At 45.4% G+C, this 24,095-nt stretch overlaps 1 protein-coding gene across 3 annotated transcripts in view; it reads right to left on the reverse strand.

Annotated features, from left to right (window-relative positions):
• SCMH1 (Scm polycomb group protein homolog 1) overlaps window positions 1-24,095 on the reverse strand; it is an 89,960-nt gene that overhangs the window by 40,379 nt on the left and 25,486 nt on the right. For all 3 annotated transcript variants that reach the window (XM_075335947.1, XM_075335946.1, XM_075335948.1), the window contains 4 exons: window positions 16,722-16,792; window positions 13,258-13,492; window positions 11,716-11,804; window positions 9,873-10,116 (listed from right to left, as the gene is read on the reverse strand). In XM_075335947.1, the coding sequence (XP_075192062.1) occupies window positions 9,873-10,116; window positions 11,716-11,804; window positions 13,258-13,492; window positions 16,722-16,792 (639 nt within the window). The remainder of the gene's footprint in view (window positions 1-9,872; window positions 10,117-11,715; window positions 11,805-13,257; window positions 13,493-16,721; window positions 16,793-24,095) is intronic.

Raw genomic sequence — 24,095 nt, forward strand, 5'->3', positions numbered from 1 at the left:
AGAATACTACAAGAGAGACCATGAGTCTAGGCAAACCGAGTATCCACCATATTGGCCTCAGCCCCACTATTCAAAAGAACAGAAATTATTTCAGTTTTCATACCTATATCAAGCTCTGCAGGTAGGACAAACTGAAATGCACATGTGGAGGACATATACGGTATATTCCCGGACTGTAATCCTGAGCCCAGGCTGTGTGGAGAAATTTTTAAGACAAATTATTTTTCTGTTTAAGTACCGAAGGACAGGCACCAACCAAATGACACTTTTGACAGCAAAAGAAACAAACCCCCATCATTCGGTGAACCACAGGAGACCCAGGCTGAGAAGAGACTAACCCTAACTGCATGTGTTTGTCTGGACCCATTGGAGAGCTTTAGAAAAAGCTGAAAAAGGGGTCAGCACAAGTCTATTCTTGAAGCATCCATTAAGCCAGAAGGCTAAAGTCATAGTGGCCTCTAAAGACTCAGGCGCGTCATACATAGCCAGGGCATTTTTTAGCCTCTCAGACAGGCCCTGACAAAAATGACTTCCAAGTGTGGGGTCATTCCACCTAGTATCAGTGGCCTATCTGCAGAACTTTGAACAATAGCCTATGTGGCTGGGACTCAGCAAGCAAGACACGGTCTGGGTCCTCATAAATGAGACCCAGGGTCACAAAAACTTACCTACCGACCGAAAGGACTGAGAATCAGTTGCAAGGGAAAAGGCCCAGGACTGGGGATCCCTTTGCAGGAGTGAGACAACAATCCCCACCTGTTGTTCCTCACTCCTTGAGGAGCGAGGACAAAGCTTGAAATACATTTTACAAGCTTCTCTGAAAACCCCAAATAATCCCTACCCACATAAAACCTTTCTGGGAGGGCTAAAGGGCCATTTACACGCTGCGACATCACAAACGATATATCGTCAGGGTCACGACGTTAGTGATGCACATCCGGCGCCGTTAGCGACATTGCAGCGTGTGACAGCTAGGAGCGACGTTCAACGATCGCAAAAACATCAAAAATCGTGGATCGTTGACACGTCACTCCTTTTCCAAATATCGTTGGTGGGGCTTGCCGCTGGTTGTTCCTCGTTTCTGCGGCATCACACATCGCTATGTGTGACACCGCATGATCGACGAACATCTCCTTACCTGCTTCCACCGGCAATGAGGAAGAAAGAAGGTGGACGGCATGTTCCGGCCACTCATCTCAGCCCCTCCTCCTTGTTCCTGCAGTGTCACATACAGCGATGTGTGCTGCCGCAGGAACGACGAACAACATCGTACCTGCAGCAGAAACGATATTTTGAAAAGAAGCGACGTGTCAACGAGCAACGATTTTTCACGTTTTTGCGATCATTGATCGTTGCTCCTAGCTGTCACACGCTGCGATGTCGCTAATGGCGCCGGATGTGCGTCACTAACGACGTGACCCCGACGATATATCGTTAGCGATGACACAGCGTGTAAATCACCCTTCAGGCCTTACCATCAACAAGCTTCTTACACTTCCCAACTGGAATTTTGTAGCACTCTTATTCTGTAAACTGCTAGAGGTCTCTCATATTTGCAGGGTGCCTTCTCCCAGCAGCAATTTTTATATCTCTCCACAGGTGTTCAATGAGATTTAGATCTGGACTCGTTGTTAATCACTTAAGAACTCTCCAGCGCTGCAGGACAGCTTGAATTTCTTTGGAATTTGATTGTGGCTGGTTATCCACCATCTGGATTATCCTGGGCTACAACTTTTTATCAATTTTTTCTCCCGTCCACATCCAGGGAGATTAGCTACAGTGCCAAGGGTTGTAAACTTCTTTATTATTTTTTGCACCGTGGACAAAGGAACAGCAAAATCTCTGTAGATGGACTTGTAATCTAGAGATTGTTAATATTTTTCAACAATTTGGTTTTCAAGTCTTCCTCTTTCTGTTTTCCTTGCTTAGTGTGACACACAGAGGCACACAATGCAAAAACTAAAGGTCCAGTCACACTAAACAACTTACCAGCGATCCCAACAACGATAGGGATCGCTGGTAAGTTGCTAGGAGGTTGCTGGTGAGATGTCACACTGCGACGCTCCAGCGATCCCACCAGCAACCTGACCTGGCAGGGATCGCTGGAGCGTCGCTACACGAGTTGCTGGTGAGCTCACCAGCAACCAGTGACCAGCCCCCAGCGCCGCGTGGAAGATGCTGCGCTTGGTAACTAAGGTAAATATCGGGTAACCAACCCGATATTTACCTTGGTTACCAGCGCACGCAGCTACACGTGCAGAGAGCAGGGAGCAGCGCACACTGAGCGCTGGCTCCCTGCTCTCCTAGTTACAGCACACATCGGGTTAATTACCCGATGTGTGCTGCAGCTAAATGTGCACAGAGCAGGGAGCAGCGCACAATGCTTAGCGCTGGCTCCCTGCTCTCCTAGCTACAGCACACATCGGGTTAATTAACCCGATGTGTCCTGCAGCTACATGTGCACAGAGCAGGAGCCGGCACTGACAGTGAGAGCGGCGGAGGCTGGTAACGAAGGTAAATATCGGATAACCAAGGAAAGGGCTTCTTGGTTACCCGTTTATTGTGGTTACCAGCCTCCGCAGAAGCCGGCTCCTGCTGCCTGCACATTTAGTTGTTGCTGTCTCGCTGTCACACACAGCGATCTGTGCTTCACAGCGGGACAGCAACAACTAAAAAATGGCCCAGGACATTCAGCAACAACCAACGACCTCACAGCAGGGGCCAGGTTGTTGCTGGATGTCACACACAGCAACATCGCTAGCAATGTCACAAAAGTTGTTCGTTAGCAGCGATGTTGCTAGCAATGTTGCTTAGTGTGACGGGGCCTTTAGTCAACTTTTCCCCTTTTTATCTGGTTTCAGGTGTGATTTTCATATTACCCACACCTGTTACTACAGTTGAGTTTGAACAAGCATCATCTGCTTGAAACAAAGTTGTTTTCCCACAATTTTGGAAAGGTAGCAACAAATTTGGTTAGATTTTGGAGTTTTGTCTGAAATTATGTCCGATTTGCCTTTCTTCCCCTCAGTTTTTATTGTGTTTTTTTCCAGAGCACAAAAAGAAATTAAACATGTATGTAACAAAACCTGTGTAACATTTTTCTGAGAGAAAATACTTAATTTTCTGGAACCATTTTAAGAGTGTGGAACATAAGGAATGGATTTATCATATTAAGAAATTATATATCTATGTATTAAGCTGTGTGATAGCGGGCGGGGAGGCCCCTGGAGTGACCTTAGTTAACCTTAGTCATGGCAGCAGGATGACTCGGGTAATTCTATAACATGGATATGCTGGGAGGTGCAGTTCTCTCCTGTAGTTATATAACATGGTCATAGTGGGAGTTATAGTTCTCTCCTGTAATTCTATAACATGGACAAGCTGGGAGGTGTTGTTCCCTCCCGTAGTTATAAAATATTGACATGCTGGGAGGTGTAGTTTCCTCCTGTAATTATATAACATAGACATGCTGGGAGTTATAGTTCCTGCTATAATTCTATAACATGGACATGCTGGGAGGTATAGTTCTCGCCTGTAATTCTATAATATGGACATAGTGGGAGTTATAGTTCCTTCCTGTAATTATAGAACATGGACATGATGAGAGTTGTTCCCTCCTGTGTAGTTCCCTGTTGTAGTTACATAACATGGACATAGTGGGAGTTGTAGTTCCCTCCTGTAATTATAGAACATGGACATGATGAGAGTTGTTCCCTCCTGTGTAGTTCCCTGTTGTAGTTATATAACATGGACATGCTGGGAGGTGTAGTTCTCTCCCGTAGTTATATAACATGGACATGCTGGGAGGTGTAGTTCCCTCCTGTAGTTCTATAACATGGACATGCTGGGACATGTAGTTCCCTCCTGTAGTTATATAACATGGACATGCTGGGACATGTAGTTCCCTCCTGTAGTTATATAACATGGACATGCTGGGAGGTGTAGTTCCTGTGTACATGTACGTGTATATGGCTGTACGCTGTGTGTACGTGTCGTCTGTGTATACATGGCTGTACGCTGTGTGCACATGTCGTCTGTGTACTTGTGTGTATATGGCTGTACGCTGTGTGTACGTGTCGTCTGCGTATATGTGTGTATATATGGATGTATGCTGTGTGTACGTGTCGTCTGTATATATGTGTGTGTATATGGCTGTACGCTGTGTGTACGTGTCGCCTGTGTACATGTGTGTATATCGCTTACGCTGTGTGTACGTGTCGTCTGTGTACATGTGTGTGTATATGGCTGTACGCTGTGTGTACGTGTCGTCTGTGTATATGTGTGTATATGGCTGTACGCTGTGTGTACGTGCCAACTGTATACATGTGTGTATATGGCTATACGCTGTGTGTACGTGTCCTTTGCGTACATGTGTACGTATCGTCTGTATATATGTGTGTATATATGGCTGTACGCTGTGTGTACGTGTCGCCTGTGTACATGTGTGTGTATATGGCTGTACGCTGTGTGTACGTGTCGTTTGTGTATATATGGCTGTACGCTGTGTGTACGTGTTGCCTGTGTATAGGTGTGTGTTTATAAGGCTGTACGCGGTATGTATGTGTCCTCTGTGTATATTTGTGTGTATATAGCTGTAACCTGTGTGTACGTGTCGTCTGTGTACATGTCTGTGTATTCTCTCTCTGTCACTCTCTCTTCCCCCCCTCCCCCCGGAGAAAACACGGGTCTTTTAAATAAAAACATTTTCTATATTCACCTGTATCCAGCGATGCTTTCTTCGGCTCTGCTTCCTCCCGTCCTGACCCCCGCTCATTATACTCACTGAATATTCAGTCCACTGAGGAGCTGGAAGCCGGAGCAGTGCTGGGGACTTCAGTGCCGGGGACCGCATTGCTGGGGACAGGTGAGTATCCAGCAGTGTGTGTGTGTCTGTGTTTAGTGTATACATGCATGAGCACTATGTGTGCACATGTGCTTGGTGCAGCATCAGACTGGTTACCTGAGGAATCTCCAGTAATACCAGGCCTGGCTGCAACTACCTGCACTGAACTCTGGAGCTCTCACCTGAGCTCCGGAGTTCAGCCTGGACTGAACTCAGGGTTTGCAGGACTGAACCGCAATTGCCGGGGAACAGTCAGAGCTCGCGGTTCAGTTCATGTCACAGCTGCGGACAGGCCGGGCTGAACTCCGGAGCTCAAGTGAGAGCTTATGAGTTCAGCCTGTCCTGTCTGCAGCTGCCATGTGGCATGTGTGTCTGTAATATGTGTATATGTGCTCACTGGTGTGTGTGTGTGTGTGTGTGTGTGTGTGTGTGCGTGTATGTGTTTAGTGAGGACCTGGAAGCCGGAGCATTGTGGCACAACATCGGGGACTCACTGGAAGCTGCGGTAACGTGCATGTCACTGCGCCTGCGCAACTGACAGTGGCACAGTGCATGCCGGAATAGGTGGACATCCACAACTGGTGATTATGTATGTAGATGAACATACACATATATACAATGACATTTTTCTTATGCACTTACTCAGGTGACCAGATGATTTTTTTTTTATCATTAACTCAATTTTAACAGCCATAACTTTTATTTTCACCCCAGCTTCACTATATGAAATGATGACATTTTTAGCAACATACACATAGCCACATGTAAGCATTACACTTGTGTTAACGATTTACGATTTTAATCCCTTCATTCCCATGCGATTTTCACTCTTGCCATATCAGGACTTGTTTTTTGTGGGACAAGTTGTACTTTTAAATGAAAACATAAGTTTTACTATATAGTGTACTGTAAAACGGCAAAATAATTCCAAGGGCGGAAAAATTGCAAAGAAAAAAATAAAAGCGATTGCACGACTATTTTGGGGGTATTTTATTCATCGTGTTCACTATATGGTAAAACTAACATGTCAGTGTGATGCCCCAGGTCAGTTCGTAAACACCATATATGTTTTGGTTTACTTTTATGTAAGGAGTTAAAACAATTCAGAAGTTTTTTTAAAAAAAAGTGGCACAATTTTTGCACAATTTTTCACGACCCATGGTGTTTTCATTTTTCGTGATCTGGGGCTCAATGATGGCTTATTTTTGTGTCTTAAACAGACGTTTTTAATGGTAGTGCAGATGCTATGTTTTGAACGCCTGTTTTTACATTTCGCGCAAAATTTGAGACAACCAAAAAACGTAATTTTGGCGTTTGGAATTTTTAACGCTACGCTGTTTACCGATCAGATTAATTGATTTTATATTTTCATAGACCGGGCATTTCTGAAAGCGACAATACCAAATATGTGTATATTTTTTATTTCTTTAACCTCTTAATTTTTAATGGGGCGAATGGGGGGTGGAGTTTTGAACTTTTAGGTTTTATTTTAATTTAATTTTATAAAAAAAAGGATTTACTATTTTTATTATTTTACTATTCCCCCTAGGGGCATAAGGATCAGTAGTCCGATCGCTCATTCATTTCACCTGATAAGAGCAGCATCGCTCTGATCAGCAGAAATGCTGTGTTACTGTTATAGCTGTTGTTCTACCGGCTATAACAGGAACTATGTCAAGATAGCGACAGAAGTCATCACATGACTCTTCGCTACCATGACAACCATGTGCTCCTTATAATGAAAAAATTCCAGCTTCCAGGAGTATAAAAGGCATTCTTTATTCCAAAGGCTAAAATCCAAGACAAATAACATTCCCAGAGGATAAAAGACTAAATAAACACAGCTACGCATTTCAGACGTGGTGTCCTTTGTCAGAGCTCTTTTAGCTTTTGGAATAAAAAACGACTTTTATATTCCTGGAAGCTGGAATTTTTTCATTACTGATCTCTACCAGCAAAGTGGTGTCCGCGATTCCTCCCAAGGAGCATGTTCCTGTGCAGGTGAGCTGGCAACTACTATTTTCTTATGGGCTCTTTGTGATCGCTTTAAATCGCGCTGTCACATTTTGGAGTTAACAGGTGGTGGTGGATCGCTGATCCACCTGCATCTGCAAGGCACACGTCTGCTATTCAAATCAGCAGACATGTGCAGGGATCACCACCAGCTCACTGCAGCAGCAGATTGTGATAACCCCTTCATGATATAGGACATACCGTTCGTCCTAGGTTGTGAAGGGATTAAAGGGGATGCCCACTACTCGCATAACCCCTTCTCAATTGTTATAGTTCCATCCCTTAGGCTATATCCTCAGGTACAGCCGCAGGTTTCCCGCAGCTGATCCTCGGAATCCGCAGCTATACTTCTGCTGCGGGATTCCAGCGAAATATCTGCAGAAAACCTGCAGACATTCGTGCGACTTACCTACGGAAGTCCCGTCCTCTATCTCCATAGTGGACAGGCGCGATTTCCGCAGGTATTTACGCAGGAATAATTGACATGCAGTTACATGCAGCTGCGGGAAATCCACAGCATGTTCCGCAGCCGCACATACCGCAGCATGGACACAGACACTGCCCATGTCCCATAGGATAACATGGGAAGTGTCTGTACTTGTTGAAACCTGCGGATTTGTCTAGAAAGTCCAGATAACTCCACAGGTTTTCCGCGACATAGCCTTATAATTTGAGATGGCTGAGCACTAAAATGCTCACGTGCTCAGTCTTTGAGTTGAACAGGTCAGACGCTCTGAAATTGCTCAACTTGAGTAATGGGTATAATGCAAGTCAATGACTGGGCAGTCATACAGCCATCCATAACAAGAGCATTCCTGGGGAAAGGGAGGCAGGGTTCTTTTCATATGACAGACTACATTTAAAAATGTTGCTTTAATCCCAGTGAATGCCATTCAGAGAATGTGACTGGCTCTCCCTGGGGTGCCTGCACACATCATGCAGTGAAGCTCGCCTGTGTTGTTTCACGGACGAAACCTCCAAGCACCCACTACTTATAATGTAATAACATCTATACTAACCTCAGGTGCAGGCGCCGTTCCACAGGCGCTGGCTTTCCTTATAGCTGTGATGCCCTGGCCTATCAGGTTGTCACAGGATATTGTGCAATCTGCCCTTCTGCACGGTATCCAATCCTCCTTTGTTACGGGTCCCTGGCCTTTGGTGTTGCTAAGAACAAGCTAATCGAAATCCTAGGAACACTCTGCACCACACCCACCAGACACACCATTGGGTAGCCTGAAGGGAATAGGGCCGCCCACTAGGGGGGTTGGTTAGGGAGGGTCAAGAGTGTCAGGAGCAGTCAATTGTGTGGTGACTCTTGTGAGGAGAGGTCACAAGTCAGTTGGAGGAGATCAGTAGCTGGGCTCCTTGTCAATACTAGGTGGCAGACGTAGGTCTGGGCCTGGTAGGAGCTGGAACCCCGGTCGCAGGGGATCATGACAAGGGGCACGGAACGGGTACTAGCGCAACGAGGGGATAGGACTTTACAGTCCAGAAAATCCCAAGCATGAACCCTGGGAGCACGCTCACTCCGTTAGCCATAGGGGTGAGCGGGACCCGACTAGTTCTATACTACAGGGGCCAACCAGTAAAGAAGGTGCCAAGGGAACGGTCACAGGCTAACAAGCAACACCATCGGGCACGGGATCCAGGCATGCTCCCTCCCGGCTGCAGCGGTGCTCAGAATTTCGGTTTACAAGTTGTTGGTGTCTGCGTTATTGGACTGAGTGAGTACGCAATGACCCTTTCCTCCCCAACGGCATTCCCCTTTCACCATCACTGAGCCCCGGGGCATTCCACCTATCCACAGAGGGGTTAAACACCTGGTTGCCATCCCATCGCCACCGGGCGCTCCCAACAGCAGCGGTGGTACTCCACCTTACCACACACCGTGGGTGGCATCACGAACTCTAAATACAAAACCCCCGTAAATACCCCCCTTTTATTTCGAATGGCCGCGCAACCCCTCCTGGGTCCAGAGACCCCTTGAGCCACTGCGGATCCGGATCCGAGCAGTCTTGGCTGCTGATGCTGGGGCGGTACATAGCCAGTTAGCGGATACTTCTCTCTCCCCTCCAATCAACAAATCCCACAACTGGAAGAAGTGAGAGCTGTGACTGCTGTTTTACTTCCTCTGGATATTTGATTTGTTTGAAGGAGGAGAGAGAGAAGGAGCAGCTCAATGGCTGCAGGATTCGCACATCAATCAGCAGTCGCGTAACTTTACATTCAACCTTATAGTGGCAACTAAGGGACTAAGTTCCTTGTAAGGTACAGTTGAAACCAGCAGTTTCCATCCACTATCTATAAAGACACATCTGCAGGTTTTTCTCACGATCTGAAATGAAATCAGAATAAACCTTTCCCATTCTAGGTCAATCAGGAACCAAAATTATTTATATTTGCCAAATGCAAACATAATGGGAGAGAGAGACACAGACACAGACACAGACAGACACAGACACACACACACACACACACACACACACAGAGACAGACATAACAGAGACAGACATAACAGAGACAGACATAACAGACAGACATAACAGAGAGAGACACAGAGAGAGACACACACACAGAAACACACACACAGAGAGAGGCACACACACAGAGAGAGACACACACACAGAGACAGAGAGACACACACAGAGACAGAGACAGAGACACAGAGACAGAGACCGAGAGAATGTTTTAAAGCATTTTTGTTTTATTACTAGTGGGAAAAACATTCACATGTGTCTTTTTGGAGACTGTATGTAAACTTCTGGTTTCTGCTGTATTGTTGGTTGAAATCAGCTGAACATTTGCTACTCTGTTGAGCAGCATTGTAGTTTTTTAATTACATCTTTAATCTGACCCTTTAGTCTAGAATGTTGATGGTTAGTAACATTGCTCATCTAAACAATTCAGTGGACTTGATTGGCTTCATCCTGGTATGACTAAACGTTTTGTACATGGAAGCTTTACTCTGCAGCTAACTATAACAAGACATATACTTTTTAAGTGTAGTCCATACCTTTAGTTCCTGGAGGCTGAAGGTTGTCCCCAGTCAGAGAGCACCATCCCACTGGAAAGATATCCCTGGAGTCATATCGGCACCAATAATCAAAAGCTCCTCTCCATCCATCAAACGTAACAAGGATCTCACTTCCCCTTACCTCCCCAATGGTCGCAGGGCAGATAAAATGGGGATTTTTTCTGTCTACTGCCTCCAGCTTCATGCCTATCTCAAAGTTGTTCTGAGTTGGAGAGGGAGGTTCCTGTAAAAAGATACTTGCATGCTTAAAACTATTTTGTAAAGTGACAAAACATATATGCTGTATTTCTAGGGAAAAGATAGAGGTCACCATGCACAGTGGCTTAAATAGGTCGATGGTTGGAGAACCATTGCACAAGTGATCGTCTGGTGAACTATAGTCACACAGGTACACTGTAGTCCACACTGGCCATTACAAATTGTGCTCAAACTGCCCAGACAGGCTCAGTGATATCAGGATGAGAACTAACTACGTCTTTGAGAGCATTCTTTCATGGAATGATTGCTCCTGGGCTAGCAAATATCTGTCCAAAATTTCAAATACTGTCAATTTCTTTGAGTAACCAAATATGGTAAATTTGGTCAGCTAAAGCCTGCTTTACATGTTACGATTTCGCATACGATATCGTATGCGATCGTAACCGCCCCCATCATATGTGCGGCACGTTCAATTTGTTGAATGTGCCGCACAAACGATTAACCCCCATCACACGTACTTACCCGTCGATACGACCTCGATGTGGGCAGCGAACGTCCACTTCCTGGAGTGGGAGGGACGTTCGGCGTCACAGCGACATCACGCAGCAGCCGACCAATAGAAGCGGAGGGGCGGTGATGAGCGGGATGTAAACATCCCACCCACCTCCTTCCTTCTGCATTGTCGGCGGGAGCCGCGGACGCAGGTAAGCTGTCGTTCAATGTTCCCGGGGTGTCACACACTGCGATGTGTGCTGCCTCGGGAACATTGCACAACCGCACGCTCAATCTTTGAGTAATGAACAACGTGCATGCAATGAACGGATTTTCGGTCAATCGCAATTGCACGGAGGTTTTACACGCTACAATCATACTTACGATGCCGGATGTGCGTCACTTACAACGTGACCCCGCCGACACATCGTAAGATTTATTGTAGCATGTAAAGCGCCTTTAAGACCCAAGTGTAAGACCTCGATAAGAGTAGAAGTCTTATCTTTATTTAAAGTGTAACCGTTATCTTAATTTTTATTTCATAAATCAGTAGTACATATGAAAATAAGGAACTTTGTAATATATCTTATCAGACAAATCTTCTTCTTCCTCTGCCAGAATTGACCAGTTATTATCCAAATGAGATGATCTATGATAAAATCTATGAGATTCTATGATGATGGGAGGAGCTAGACAGAGGGAGGAGCTAAAACAGAGCTCCGCCTCCTCCCTCTTCTATCTATATAGAATCTCATCAGTAACCGCCATCTTTTATCTCAGTAACAGAAAAGTCTTCACTGAACACAGATTTTACCTCAGAATTGTGAATTTTGATAATGACTGATCAATTCTGGCAGAGAAAGAAGAAGATTTGTCTGATAAGAAATATTACAAAGTTAGTTATTTTCATGGGTACTATTGATTTATGTAATAAAAATTAAAACACTTCAAGATTACAAATTGGGAGCTCAAATGATGACATTTAGATATGAGCGGTTAGGTCATGTCACTATGCTATAGGCCGATTTTTAAATAAAGTAACAGTATTAGCCACATAAAACACAAGACTGATTGAAGAGTCACAGAAAATGTAAAGAAAAACATCATTTCAAAGCGTATAATTCAGCTCTACCTTGTGGAATATTTTAGCTGGTGCCATCTCAGCTCCATTTAGTGTCTTCAGAAGAAACATGGGCCAGGAGGAGGCATTAAGTCGAAAACCTAAAAACATTTTTTTTTCAACAATTAGAAATTCAATATTAATAAGAACAGACTTAATGGGAATCTAACAGCAGAATTTCACCCCAAACTATTTATATGTGCATGTAGTTCTTTGAAAGACAAGTCCAGCATTACCTTTACATGGCCAGTCCATTCCTCCATCACTGAGAAATCTGCATTTGGAATTGACATTAAAATGAAGCTAAAAAGCTATTGTACATCTGTAGCCTCTGTCACTCCAGCTCTATCACCGGCTACAGCTGCTTCCTTCTGCTTGACTGACAGCCTTAAAGCAGTGTAACTTGGGGCAAATAAGTTGTCGGTCAAGCCAAAGGACGCGATGATAGGCAGAGAATAGAGATGGAGTGACAGAGACATTAAATCTACCATAACTAATTTTTCAAAAAAGCAAAAAGGAGGAACGGCCATGCCATGTAAAGGTAATTTAAGACTTTTTGACATCAGAAAACTGGTATGGAGGCTTGAGAAATTCCCTCTTATGTATTTGGAGATGACTAGATACGCAATGCTTCATTCCTTCAGTGACCCATAGAAAGCTAGATAGAATGAGAGTACAGGTAGGAATAAGGGATGGTAACCTGAAACATGTAAGCTTGTGGATCCTTAATCTTTTTTTCTCACCATGTTTTTAGTTGCGCAGTAAAAGTTATGTGTCCACATTTTTTTCTTAGAGCTGGAGCCCGTTTCTTATGAACCTTCTCTTAAGGCCGCTTTACACGCTACGACATTGCTAAAGCGATCTTGTTCGGGTCACGGATTTTGTGAGGCACATCCGGCCGCGTTAGCGATGTTGTTGCGTGTTGTTGACACCTATGAGCAATTTTGAATCGTCGCAAAAACGTTCAAAATCGCTAATCGGTGACATGCCCCTCTATTCCCAATTGTCATTGCTGCTGTAGTTACGATGTTGTTCGTCGTTCCTGCGGCAGCACACATCGCTATGTGTGACACCGCAGGAACGAGGAAGCTCACCTTACCTCCTGCCTCCGGCAATGAGGAAGGAAGGAGGTGGGCGGGATGTTACGTCCCGCTCATCTCCGCCCCTCCGCTTCTATTGGCCGGCCACTTAGTGACGTCGCTGTGACGCTGACCGAACCGCCCCCTTAGAAAGGAGGCGGTTCGCCGCTTATAGCAACGTCTCTAGGCAGGTAAGTAGTGTGACGGGTCTGCGCGATTTTGTACGCCATGGGCAGCGATTTGCCTGTGACGCACAAATGATGGGGCGGGTACGCACGCTAGCGAGATCACAGCGTGTAAAGCGGCCTTTACATTTCTTATCTGGATCCAGCCTGGTGTGTTCCTTTACTCCCTGCCCCTGACCAAACAAGGTCTACCAGAGTTCCTATGTGAATTCTAGTGGTTTTCACACTGAATTGTCCTTACTAGATGGTGAGCTGATTACTATATTTTCTCCTTCATGGATGAGACATACCTAAAGGAGGCTGCAGCATGCCCCCACTCTTTTCACATGTGCCAATGGGTTGGATCTCTGATGAATCAACTAATCTCCAGAAATCATTTTTGTTGTCACTTCCATCAAGACGCATTCTAAGTCTTGCTCCTGTCAGGCCTACCACAGAGGCGATGCATGTAGAAGTTGTATTCCTTGGGTCCTGGGCTTCCAACTTCATTCCAATCTTGTAATCATTGGATGGGGGTGAACAGGACTGAAAAAATACAAAAAATCAATATATAATCTAAGTAAACTAAATAAAAACATCTAAAAATGTGCTGGATTTACTGTGCTACACTTTATTTTATACTAAATCTCTATTGCATTTCAAAGCATATTTGTCTACGTATGTTCCAGCTATTCACAATACATTACTATATTCATAAGCTCTGACGATGCTTATATTTTATTATTTTCTCTTTTATTTCTCTTTGAGGATTACTGGAAAGAAGTGGGCATTAAAAGGGAATCTGTCAGCAGGTTTTTGCTACCTTATCTGAGAGCAGCATAACGTAGGCAAAAAGATCCTAACTCCAACAATATATCATTTAGTTAACTGGATGCAGCAATTCTGACTCAATGAGGGCGTCCCTGAGGAAGCAGGCCGAAACGCACGTCGGGGTGGAGGGACACTGGAGCTGTTTCTCTCTAGTTGTTTTATTATTGTTTTCTTACTTATCACCATCCTTAGATGTTATATTCCCTATAAGAGCATGCTTTGCATGTAGTTGTGGTATACTAGGACCTATGAATCTATTTGCTATTAGACTCTGTCCTGTATGTCATTCTCTAATGCTATTCAAGTCTATTTTTGTGTCACTCTGTAGTGAGACACCTATGTTTTATATTTTGTTTGCATTTTATATTAAGACAAAGTTCATAGGATTTTTATAGTTTCAATTAATTTATCTTGGATTTACATAAATCTGCATATACCAGGGTCCCGTGATTTAGCAACTTTTGAAGTACTATCCTATATAATATAGATGCTGATCGTTTTAAGATCTTTTTTGATTAATCTCTCACTATAAAGTCTAGACAGTGGGCTACTAATCATAACAGAAGGGCATGCTAAACTACGTGAACTCTAGCTGACTTAGTCCAGCAGTGATAATCTCCTGAAATTAAAACAAACATTACAGGTAAATAGCACACAGTATGAGAAGAGACCATACTGAAATCTGTGTTAACCCCTTCAGCATGCTGTCTTCAGATTACATAGCAAAAACCTCTTGACAGATTCCCTTTAATGAATTACTGCATATGTACCGTAATAAAAAGTATGGCTTGGTTTTTAGTATCTGTATTTCAGTGTTGGTGTGATATCACATGGGTAGCAAGAGTCATTTTAACCTCGTAACGTTCCATGACAAATATATTTACCTTGGAGCAAGTCGGGGTGTGCAAAAAGGGCTCAAGCTCTGAGTCTGCTACATATATGCCTATGATAGCTACTGTAAACCTCTTAAATGCCACAGTTAATCACAATAGCAGTATTTAAGCAGTCCAAGTCCCTCGTCCACCTTTCATCCCCCTAGTATGATTGCAGAGTGCCAATAGGTTGTGTGATGGTGTGATATGGGAGGTTGTGTATCATTTTGTGTATGTTCATATTTTAGGACCATTGCTCCATTCATTCTGTGTATTTCTTGTCTTGTCTGCAGGTTAATTAATTTAGCTCAGTTACCATTTCTTGTCCTTTTTTTTTTTAATCCCAAGGACATTTCCTGACTGTCCATTGTTTACTCCCCAGCTCTCCAAATACTGGGAATAACCCCTACAGTGCTTCTATCCGTAGGTCTGAGGGAGGGGGCCTGGAATCCACCCAAAGTATCTGCTTACCTGGGGGATTATTCAGTCTGGCTGAGGCTGAGAAGAGAGAAGCAGGAAGATTCATCCTCTGGGGGAGAAGCTGCAGCTACAGGCAGCACCCCAGAGACTCGTTGAGAAACCCCGAATTCCCTGGAAAAGGACTGCTGGAGGATTGTGACTGACCCCCGGGACATTTAACCCAATACTGGACTACTTTACCCTCTGTGTGGTGGATTATTTTATGGACCTTCTGATTTGCTTGGAATAAATATTCTTTGGATTGTTCATCCATCTCTCGCTCTGTTGATTGTGTGATACCGGAGAATGACCCCGTGACAGGTTGCCATGGCCCTGTTGGCACACCCGTGATATATTAGATCACACCATTTTTTTTTTCTTAAAATAAGCATTTTAGAAACAAAAACAATAGGCATATTTGGTATTGCCACCCCTGGTATTGCCAATGTGTACATAGGAACAGACCAGTCAATCAAATGTGAGGAATATATCATCCAGAGATGTCATCAACTACTCTACTATTTCCAGCTGGCTTTTTCATCTATGCTTTCTCTGAAACACTGCAGTATAGTTCAGGCAGGATGAATCTAATGACAGGTTCCCTTTTAGGGGTTATTTCTAAATAATGAATATGAAATAATTTCTCCTCCTGATGAAATGAAACATCCTAGTATCCCCTGCAGTTATTTGTGATATTGTGCATTGTATTTGGACAATCTCCTTGTTATTTAAGATAATTTTTCAGGTTTTTGCCACCTAATCTGAGAGCAGCGTATTGTAGAAAAAGAGACCCTGATTCCAGTGATGTGTCACTTACTGCGCTGCTTAGTGTTTTTTTTTTTTTTATAAAATCAGTTTTATCAGCAAGAGGTTATCACTAGAGGACTAGTAAACCTGCTTCCATGTAGTCCTCCATATTTAGTACTGTATAACCCCGCCCCATCATTGATTGCGGAGTTTCTGCCCACGTATAATCAGTGGTGTGGGCAGGGTTATACAGAACTAAGTTCAGATAACTGCTAGATCTGCAGCAGAGAAAACATTGATTTTATCAAAAAAACAGCTCAGTAAGTGACACATCCCTGGAATCAGGGTCTGTCTCTACATTATGCTGTACCCAGATGGGGGAGCAAAAACCTGATGACAGATTCCCTTAATGCTTGTTTATTACATTTATTAAATCTTCAGCTCAGCAGGGGAGAAAAGCAGAACATTTTTTGTACTAAAATTAAACAATTGGAAACCACACAGATCCTATATGAATCAGTGAGGTCCTTCTGCTTCCACAGGAATGTATATGATCAAAATTTCATTTATCTGCCTAATGTTTTAATTCTAAAAAGGAACAGACAAAAATAAACATGAAAAAGCCTTAATAACAACCCTGTAGCCCCCATAAACATGCACAATTGGCTTGTGAGATGAGGAGCCCCCCAATACAGTCTTCATACTTGATGGGTTTGGCTGATGTGATACATATAGAAGCTAGAATTAACTCCACAATACCTCATAAAAGTAATATGTGTAATAATGTAGCAATTATGTTCAGTCAATATAAATACATCATACAAATGGCGGAGCTCACAATCCTAGGTGGAGTCCATGGATCTCACCTGTCTGAAGCAGTGAGGAGGGGCTGGCTGAGATCCAGTCTCCTTCAGGTATTTTTCCCAACTGAAGTGGCCTGTGAAGGAAAAAAGTTAGACATCTACTATTAAAACCAGATGGAGTCCACAGCATGCTACTAACGCTGCATTATTACAGGGATTTCCCAGAAACAAAGCACATTTTAATCCATAGATCTTGGAATAATAAGTTCCACAATTGGATGTGATTATATAAAACTAGGTGGCCCGATTCTACGCATCGGGTATTCTAGAATTTACGTATTGTGTAGTTCATGTATGATTTTTGTTATATATATATATATATAGATGTTGTTGTGTGTAGTTACCAAGTGTTTGTGTAGGGCGCTGTACATGTTCTGGGTGTTGTCTGGGTGTGATGGGGGGTGAGAGCGGTGTTGTTTGTGTGTTGCGTTGTTTGTGGAGCGCTGTGTGTCTGTAGCGTTGTGTGTGTGTTGCGCAGTTTGTGTGTGTGTGGTGTGTTTTGGGGGGAGGTATGTTTTGTGCAATGTGCGTGTTGTGCGGTATGTGCGTATATTTGTGTGTGCAGCGTTGTCTGTGTGTGTGGGTGTCTGTGTAGGGCAGTTGTTTGTGGTTCCCAGTGTGTGTGTGTGTGGTGTGGTGTGTTGTGCAGTGCGCGCGCGCGTATGTGTGTGTGTTGGGGGGAGGTGTGCACTTCCCATCGTGCTCCATCCCCCATGCAGCGCACTCCCCATCGTGCTCCATCCCGTATGCTGCGCACCCCCCATCGTGCTCCATCTCCCATCCTGCGCACTCCCAAACGTGCTCCATCCGCCATGCTGCGCACTCCCAAACGTGCTCCATCCGCCATGCAGCGCACTCCCCATCGTGCTCCATCCCCCATGCTGCGCACTCCCAAACGTGCTCCATCCGCCATGCTGCGCACTCCCCATCGTGCTCCATCTCCCATGCTGCGCACTCCCAAACGTGCTCCATCCGCCATGCTGCGCACTCCCAAACGTGCTCCATCCCCCATACTGCGCACTCCCAAACGTGCTCCATCCGCCATGCTGCGCACTCCCAAACGTGCTCCATCCCCTATGCTGCGCACCCCCCATCGTGCTCCATCTCCCATCCTGCGCACTCCCAAACGTGCTCCATTCGCCATGCTGCGCACTCCCAAACGTGCTCCATCCGCCATGCTGCGCACTCCCAAACGTGCTCCATCCGCCATGCTGCACACTCCCCATCGTGCTCCATCCCCCATGCTGCGCACTCCCAAACGTGCTCCATCCGCCATGCTGCGCACTCCCCATCGTGCTCCATCTCCCATGCTGCGCACTCCCAAACGTGCTCCATCCGCCATGCTGCGCACTCCCAAATGTGGTCCATCCGCCATGCTGCGCACTCCCAAACGTGCTCCATCCGCCATACTCCGCACTCCCCATCGTGCTGCATCCTCCATGCTGCGCACTCCCAAACGTGCTCCATCCGCCATGCTGCGCACTCCCCATCGTGCTCCATCTCCCATGCTGCGCACTCCCAAACGTGCTCCATCCGCCATGCTGCGCACTCCCAAACGTGCTCCATCCCCCATGCTGCGCACTCCCAAACGTGCTCCATCCGCCATGCTGCGCACTCCCAAACGTGCTCCATCCCCTATGCTGCGCACCCCCCATCGTGCTCCATCTCCCATCCTGCGCACTCCCAAACGTGCTCCATTCGCCATGCTGCGCACTCCCAAACGTGCTCCATCCGCCATGCTGCGCACTCCCAAACGTGCTCCATCCGCCATGCTGCGCACTCCCCATCGTGCTCCATCCCCCATGCTGCGCACTCCCAAACGTGCTCCATCCGCCATGCTGCGCACTCCCCATCGTGCTCCATCTCCCATGCTGCGCACTCCCAAACGTGCTCCATCCGCCATGCTGCGCACTCCCAAACGTGGTCCATCCGCCATGCTGCGCACTCCCAAACGTGCTCCATCCGCCATACTCCGCACTCCCCATCGTGCTGCATCCTCCATGCTGCGCACTCCCAAACGTGCTCCATCCGCCATACTCCGCACTCCCCATCGTGCTGCATCCCCCATGCTGCGCACCCCCAAACGTGCTCCATCCGCCATGCTGCGCATTTCCAAACGTGCTCCATCCGCCATGCTGCGCACTCCCAAACGTGCTCCATCCGCCATGCTGCGCACTCCCAAACGTGCTCCATCCGCCATGCTGCGCACTCCCAAACGTGCTCCATCCGCCATGCTGCGCACTCCCAAACGTGCTCCATCCGCCATGCTGCGCACTCCCAAAGGTGCTCCATCCGCCATGCTGCGCCAGCATCAGCCTCTCCGTCTCCAGCATCAGCCTCCCCATCCCAGCCTTCCCCAGGTTCAGCCTCTCTCCTCTCAGCCTCCTCCAGCACGCCGTGCTCCTCTGCCGACACTCACAGATCTGATCGCATACACTCACACACACCCACACACACACACCCGATCGCATACACTCACACACACCCGATCGCATACACTCACACACACCCGATCGCATACACTCACACACACCCGATCGCATACACTCACACACACCCGATCGCATACACTCACACACACCCACACACCCCCACCCGATCGCATACAATCACACACACCCGATCGCATACACTCACACACAAAGACACACACACTGACGATATTGCACATACGCGCTGATACTCACAACATCCGGGGATATCACATGCTTCTGGCCATGTGATCCCCCGGCAGGTCCTGGAAGCTCACAGCACAGTATCGCCGCCGAGAAGCAAGCGATATCCCAGGATGTTGTGAGTATTTTGATGCGATGTGATGTGTGAGTGTGATCTGATTTGTGTGTGAGGTGTGTGTGAGTGTGATCTGATTTGTGTGTGTATGTGTGTGTGTGTGTGTGTGTGCTGTTATGTGTGTGTATGTTCCGCAGCTGCAGGACCTTGATGTGTGGATGCGATGTGATGTGTGTGTGAGGTGTGTGTGAGAGTGAGTGTGAGCCGGTGTACACTGGTAACTATGATACACATCGGGTAACTAAGGGACCTTAGTTACCCGATGTGTATAATGGTTACCAGCTTTCACGGCCTCCGTCAAGATCCCAGCATCGCAAGGTTATGTCTGGCGCTGCTGGGATCCTGACGGAGCCGGTGTAGAAGCAAGCGATATCCCAGGATGTTGTGATGTGTGAGGTGTGTGTGAGAGTGAGTGTGAGAGTGAGTGTGATCTGATGTGTGTGTGTACTCACCTGGGAATCGGAGCTCCGTGTCAGTTGGGCCAGAGCGAGCGTGCATTGCGTGAGGGGGCGGGGCCTGCAGAGAGCCGGGGCGAGAGGCCAATCCGTGGGGGGGGCGGGGCCATGGCGAGCCCAGCGGCCAATCAGCTTTGTGTCACCGTAAGGACACAATTTCGGAGCATGACAGACAGACAGACAGACAGACAGAATAAGGCAATTATATATATAATGTTCCAGGGCTGAGATAATGTTATATACAGTATGTGTCCCTGCTATGTACTGTGTAATGGCCGTGTCTGACTGTACAGGGACACAGTCTGATCATACCAAAGCTCCTGTGCTGAGATAATGTTATATATGTGTCCCTGCTATGTACTGTGTAATGGCAGTGTCTGACTGTACAGGGACACAGTTTGATCATACCACAGCTCCTGGGCCGAGATAATCTTATATATGTGCCCCTGCTATGTACTGTGTAATGGTTGACCGAGCAGGGGCATGATCTGATCATACCACAGTTCCTGGTATTGGGCAGGATATAAAACAGCCTGCACAGACATTACAGCACGGGATCGCAAATTATTCTTTCTTTAAAAAATAATTCATTCAAAATTCATCTTTAAAAAACAAGCAGGGAAATGTTTTACCTCACAGAAAGAATCAGCTATGATTTCATTCAGTGCTATACTCTCTTGTGTCCTCCCCAGCCCACGAGATGTGCTATGATCAGACCATGCCCCTGTACAATCAGACACGGCCATTACACAGTACATAACGGGCACATATATAAGATTATCTTAGCACAGGAGATGTGGTATGATCAGACCATGTACCTGCACAGTAACACAGCCATTACACAGTACATAGCAGGGGCTCATATATAAGATTATCTCAGCACAGGAGATGTGGTATAATCAGACCCTGTACGGTAAGACACGGCCATTACACAGTACATAGCAGGGACACATATATAACGTGATCTCAGCACAGGAGATGTGGTATGATCAGACCATGCCCCTGTATGATCAGACACAGCCATTACACAGTACATAGCAGGTACACATACAGTCATATGAAAAAGTTTGGGCACCCCTATTAATGTTAACCTTTTTTCTTTATAACAATTTGGGTTTTTGCAACAGCTTTTTCAGTTTCATATATCTAATAACTGATGGACTGAGTAATATTTCTCGATTGAAATGAGGTTTATTGTACTAACAGAAAATGTGCAAGCCGCATTTAAACAAAATTTGACCGGTGCAAAAGTATGGGCACCTCAACATAAAAGTGACATTAATATTTTGTAGATCCTCCTTTTGCAAAAATCACAGCCTCTAGTCGCTTCCTGTAGCTTTTAATGAGTTCCTGGATTCTGGATAAAGGTATATTTGACCATTCCTGTTTACAAAACAATTCCAGTTCAGTTAAGTTTGATGGTCGCCGAGCATGGACAGCACGCTTCAAATCATCCCACAGATTTTCAATGATATTCAGGTCTGGGGACTGGGATGGCCATTCCAGAACATTGTAATTGTTCCTTTGTATGAATGCCTGAGTAGATTTGGAGCGGTGTTTTGGATCATTGTCTTGCTGAAATATCCATCCCCTGCGTAACTTCAACTTCGTCACTGATTCTTGCACATTATTGTCAAGAATCTGCTGATACTGAGTTGAATCCATGCGACCCTCAACTTTAACAAGATTCCAGGTGCCGGCATTGGCCACACAGCCCCAAAGCATGATAGAACCTCCACCAAATTTTACTGTGGGTAGCAAGTGCTTTTCTTGGAATGCCGTGTTTTTTTGCCTCCATGCATAACGCCTTTTTGTATGACCAAACAACTCAATCTTTGTTTCATCAGTCCACAGGACCTTCTTCCAAAATGTAACTGGCTTGTCCAAATGTGCTTTTGCATACCTCAGGCGACTCTGTTTGTAGCGTGCTTGCAGAAACGGCTTCTTTCGCATCACTCTCCCATACAGCTTCTCCTTGTGCAACGTGCGCTGTATTGTTGACCAATGCACATTGACACCATCTACAGCAAGATGATGCTGCAGGTCTTTGGAGGTGGTCTGTGGATTGTCCTTGACTGTTCTCACCATTCTTCTTCTCTGCCTTTCTGATATTTTTCTTGGCCTGCCACTTCTGGGCTTAACAAGAACTGTACCTGTGTTCTTCCATTTCCTTACTATGTTCCTCACAGTTGAAACTGACAGTTTAAATCTCTGAGACAACTTTTTGTATCCTTCCCCTGAACAACTATATTGAATAATCTTTGTTTTCAGATAATTTGAGAGTTGTTTTGAGGAGCCCATGATGCCACTCTTCATAGGAGATTCAAATATTAGAACAACTTGCAAGTGGCCACCTTAAATACCTTTTCTCATGATTGGATACACCTGCCTATGAAGTGCAAAGCTCAATGAGGTTACAAACCAATTTAGTGCTTTAGTAAGTCAGTAAAAAGTAGTTAGGAGTGTTCAAATCAAGAAATTGATAAGGGTGCCCATACTTTTGCACTGGTCAAATTTTGTTTAAATGCGAATTTCACATTTTCTGTTAGTACAATAAACCTCATTTCAATCCAGAAATATTACTCAGTCCATCAGTTATTAGATATATGAAACTGAAATAGCTGTTGCAAAAACCCAAATTGTTATAAAGAAAAAGGTTAACATTAATAGGGGTGCCCAAACCTTTTCATATGACTGTATATAAGATTATCTCAGCACTGGAACATTTCTTTAAAACACATCCAATTGTGTAAATTACTATTATTCCAATATCTATTGATTAAATAAACTTTGTTGGAGGGAAAACCCCTTTAAGGATTCCTATATAACAGATCTGTAATATAGCCATGTGCGTGAGATCACGATTGGCCACATGTAGTAACAGTCATAAGCTCGTATGGGATAATAATGAAAGTTTCTTTCACACTGTGCTTTAGGATGATGGCAGAGCTGTTCTCTGGACATTTTCATGGTTTCATTTTTAACATTTGCCAAAAAATAATGAAGGTTTTAGCACAACAGTGTCTTCCTACTTACCACTACATGACTTTTCAGCCTCATAAGGCGTCTATTACACTTCCGTGTATAGAATTATTATTGATTGCAATGGACTGAAATAATAGTCTATCATTTAATGGGGTTGTGTGGATTATGCAAGCTTATTTTTTGGCAAACAACTCACAATCCAGAAGAATTTGCATTCCTCGAGACCAGTGTTCCCCAACTCCAGACCTCAGGAGCCACCAACAGAGCATGTTCTTAGGATTTCCTTAGTATTGTCCAGAATTTAATCACATGCACAGGTGATGATTCCAGCACCAGGGCAATGCTAAGGAAATCCTGAGAACATGAGGACTGAAGTTGGGGAACACTGCTCTAGACCCCTGCTTCTCAAACTCTGGAGAGTCACACAGTTCTAGGTGAAGAGTGACATGCCTCTTAAAGAGAGTCTGTCACCAGGCTTTTGCCAAGTACTCTGAGTGCAGCATGATGTAGGGTAGAGACTCTGATTCCAGCAATGTGTAAATTATTGGGCTGCTTGACATAGTTTTGATGAAACCATTGTTTTTTCTGCTGTAGATCTAGCAGGTATCTGAATGCTGAACGGTGTATAATCTTGTCCACACCATCATACGTCCCAACCTTCAGAAACAAGAAAGAGAGAGGCATGCATTATGGCACGAGTAGCGCCGCAGCAATTTTGAATTTGTGCCCAGACAGTACCCTAACCATGCCCATTCGTTTATGTGGCGCCCCTGAGGCTTCAGTCGCCACAGAGGTACTGCACCTCAGCCAGAGGTGTGGTATCCCATTCCCTGGTAAGGAGGAGGCCACAAGTCGTTGCACACATACTCTTAATTTAGCGACACTCCATTAGGCTGTGGTAAGGGCAAGTTGCACCTTAGGAAAAGCACAGCCCCGAAGCCAGTCTGGAGGTGGAGTTTAGTTAGTGGGAGCAGACTGTAGAACGTTAGTTAGTCAGGAAGTGGACGCGGAGGAGAAAGTTCCTGGGGTCTGGAGCTGGAGCAGCTCGTAACAGGATCAGAAAAGTAGTCTTAGAGCCGCAGGAAGTGCGCCATCCACCCCTGGGCTCGCATCCACAGCCGGTATACCGGTGTGGAGGGACTTGGAA

Source organism: Anomaloglossus baeobatrachus, chromosome 2 (genome assembly GCF_048569485.1).
Source record: "Anomaloglossus baeobatrachus isolate aAnoBae1 chromosome 2, aAnoBae1.hap1, whole genome shotgun sequence".
Classification (NCBI taxonomy): domain Eukaryota; kingdom Metazoa; phylum Chordata; class Amphibia; order Anura; family Aromobatidae; genus Anomaloglossus; species Anomaloglossus baeobatrachus.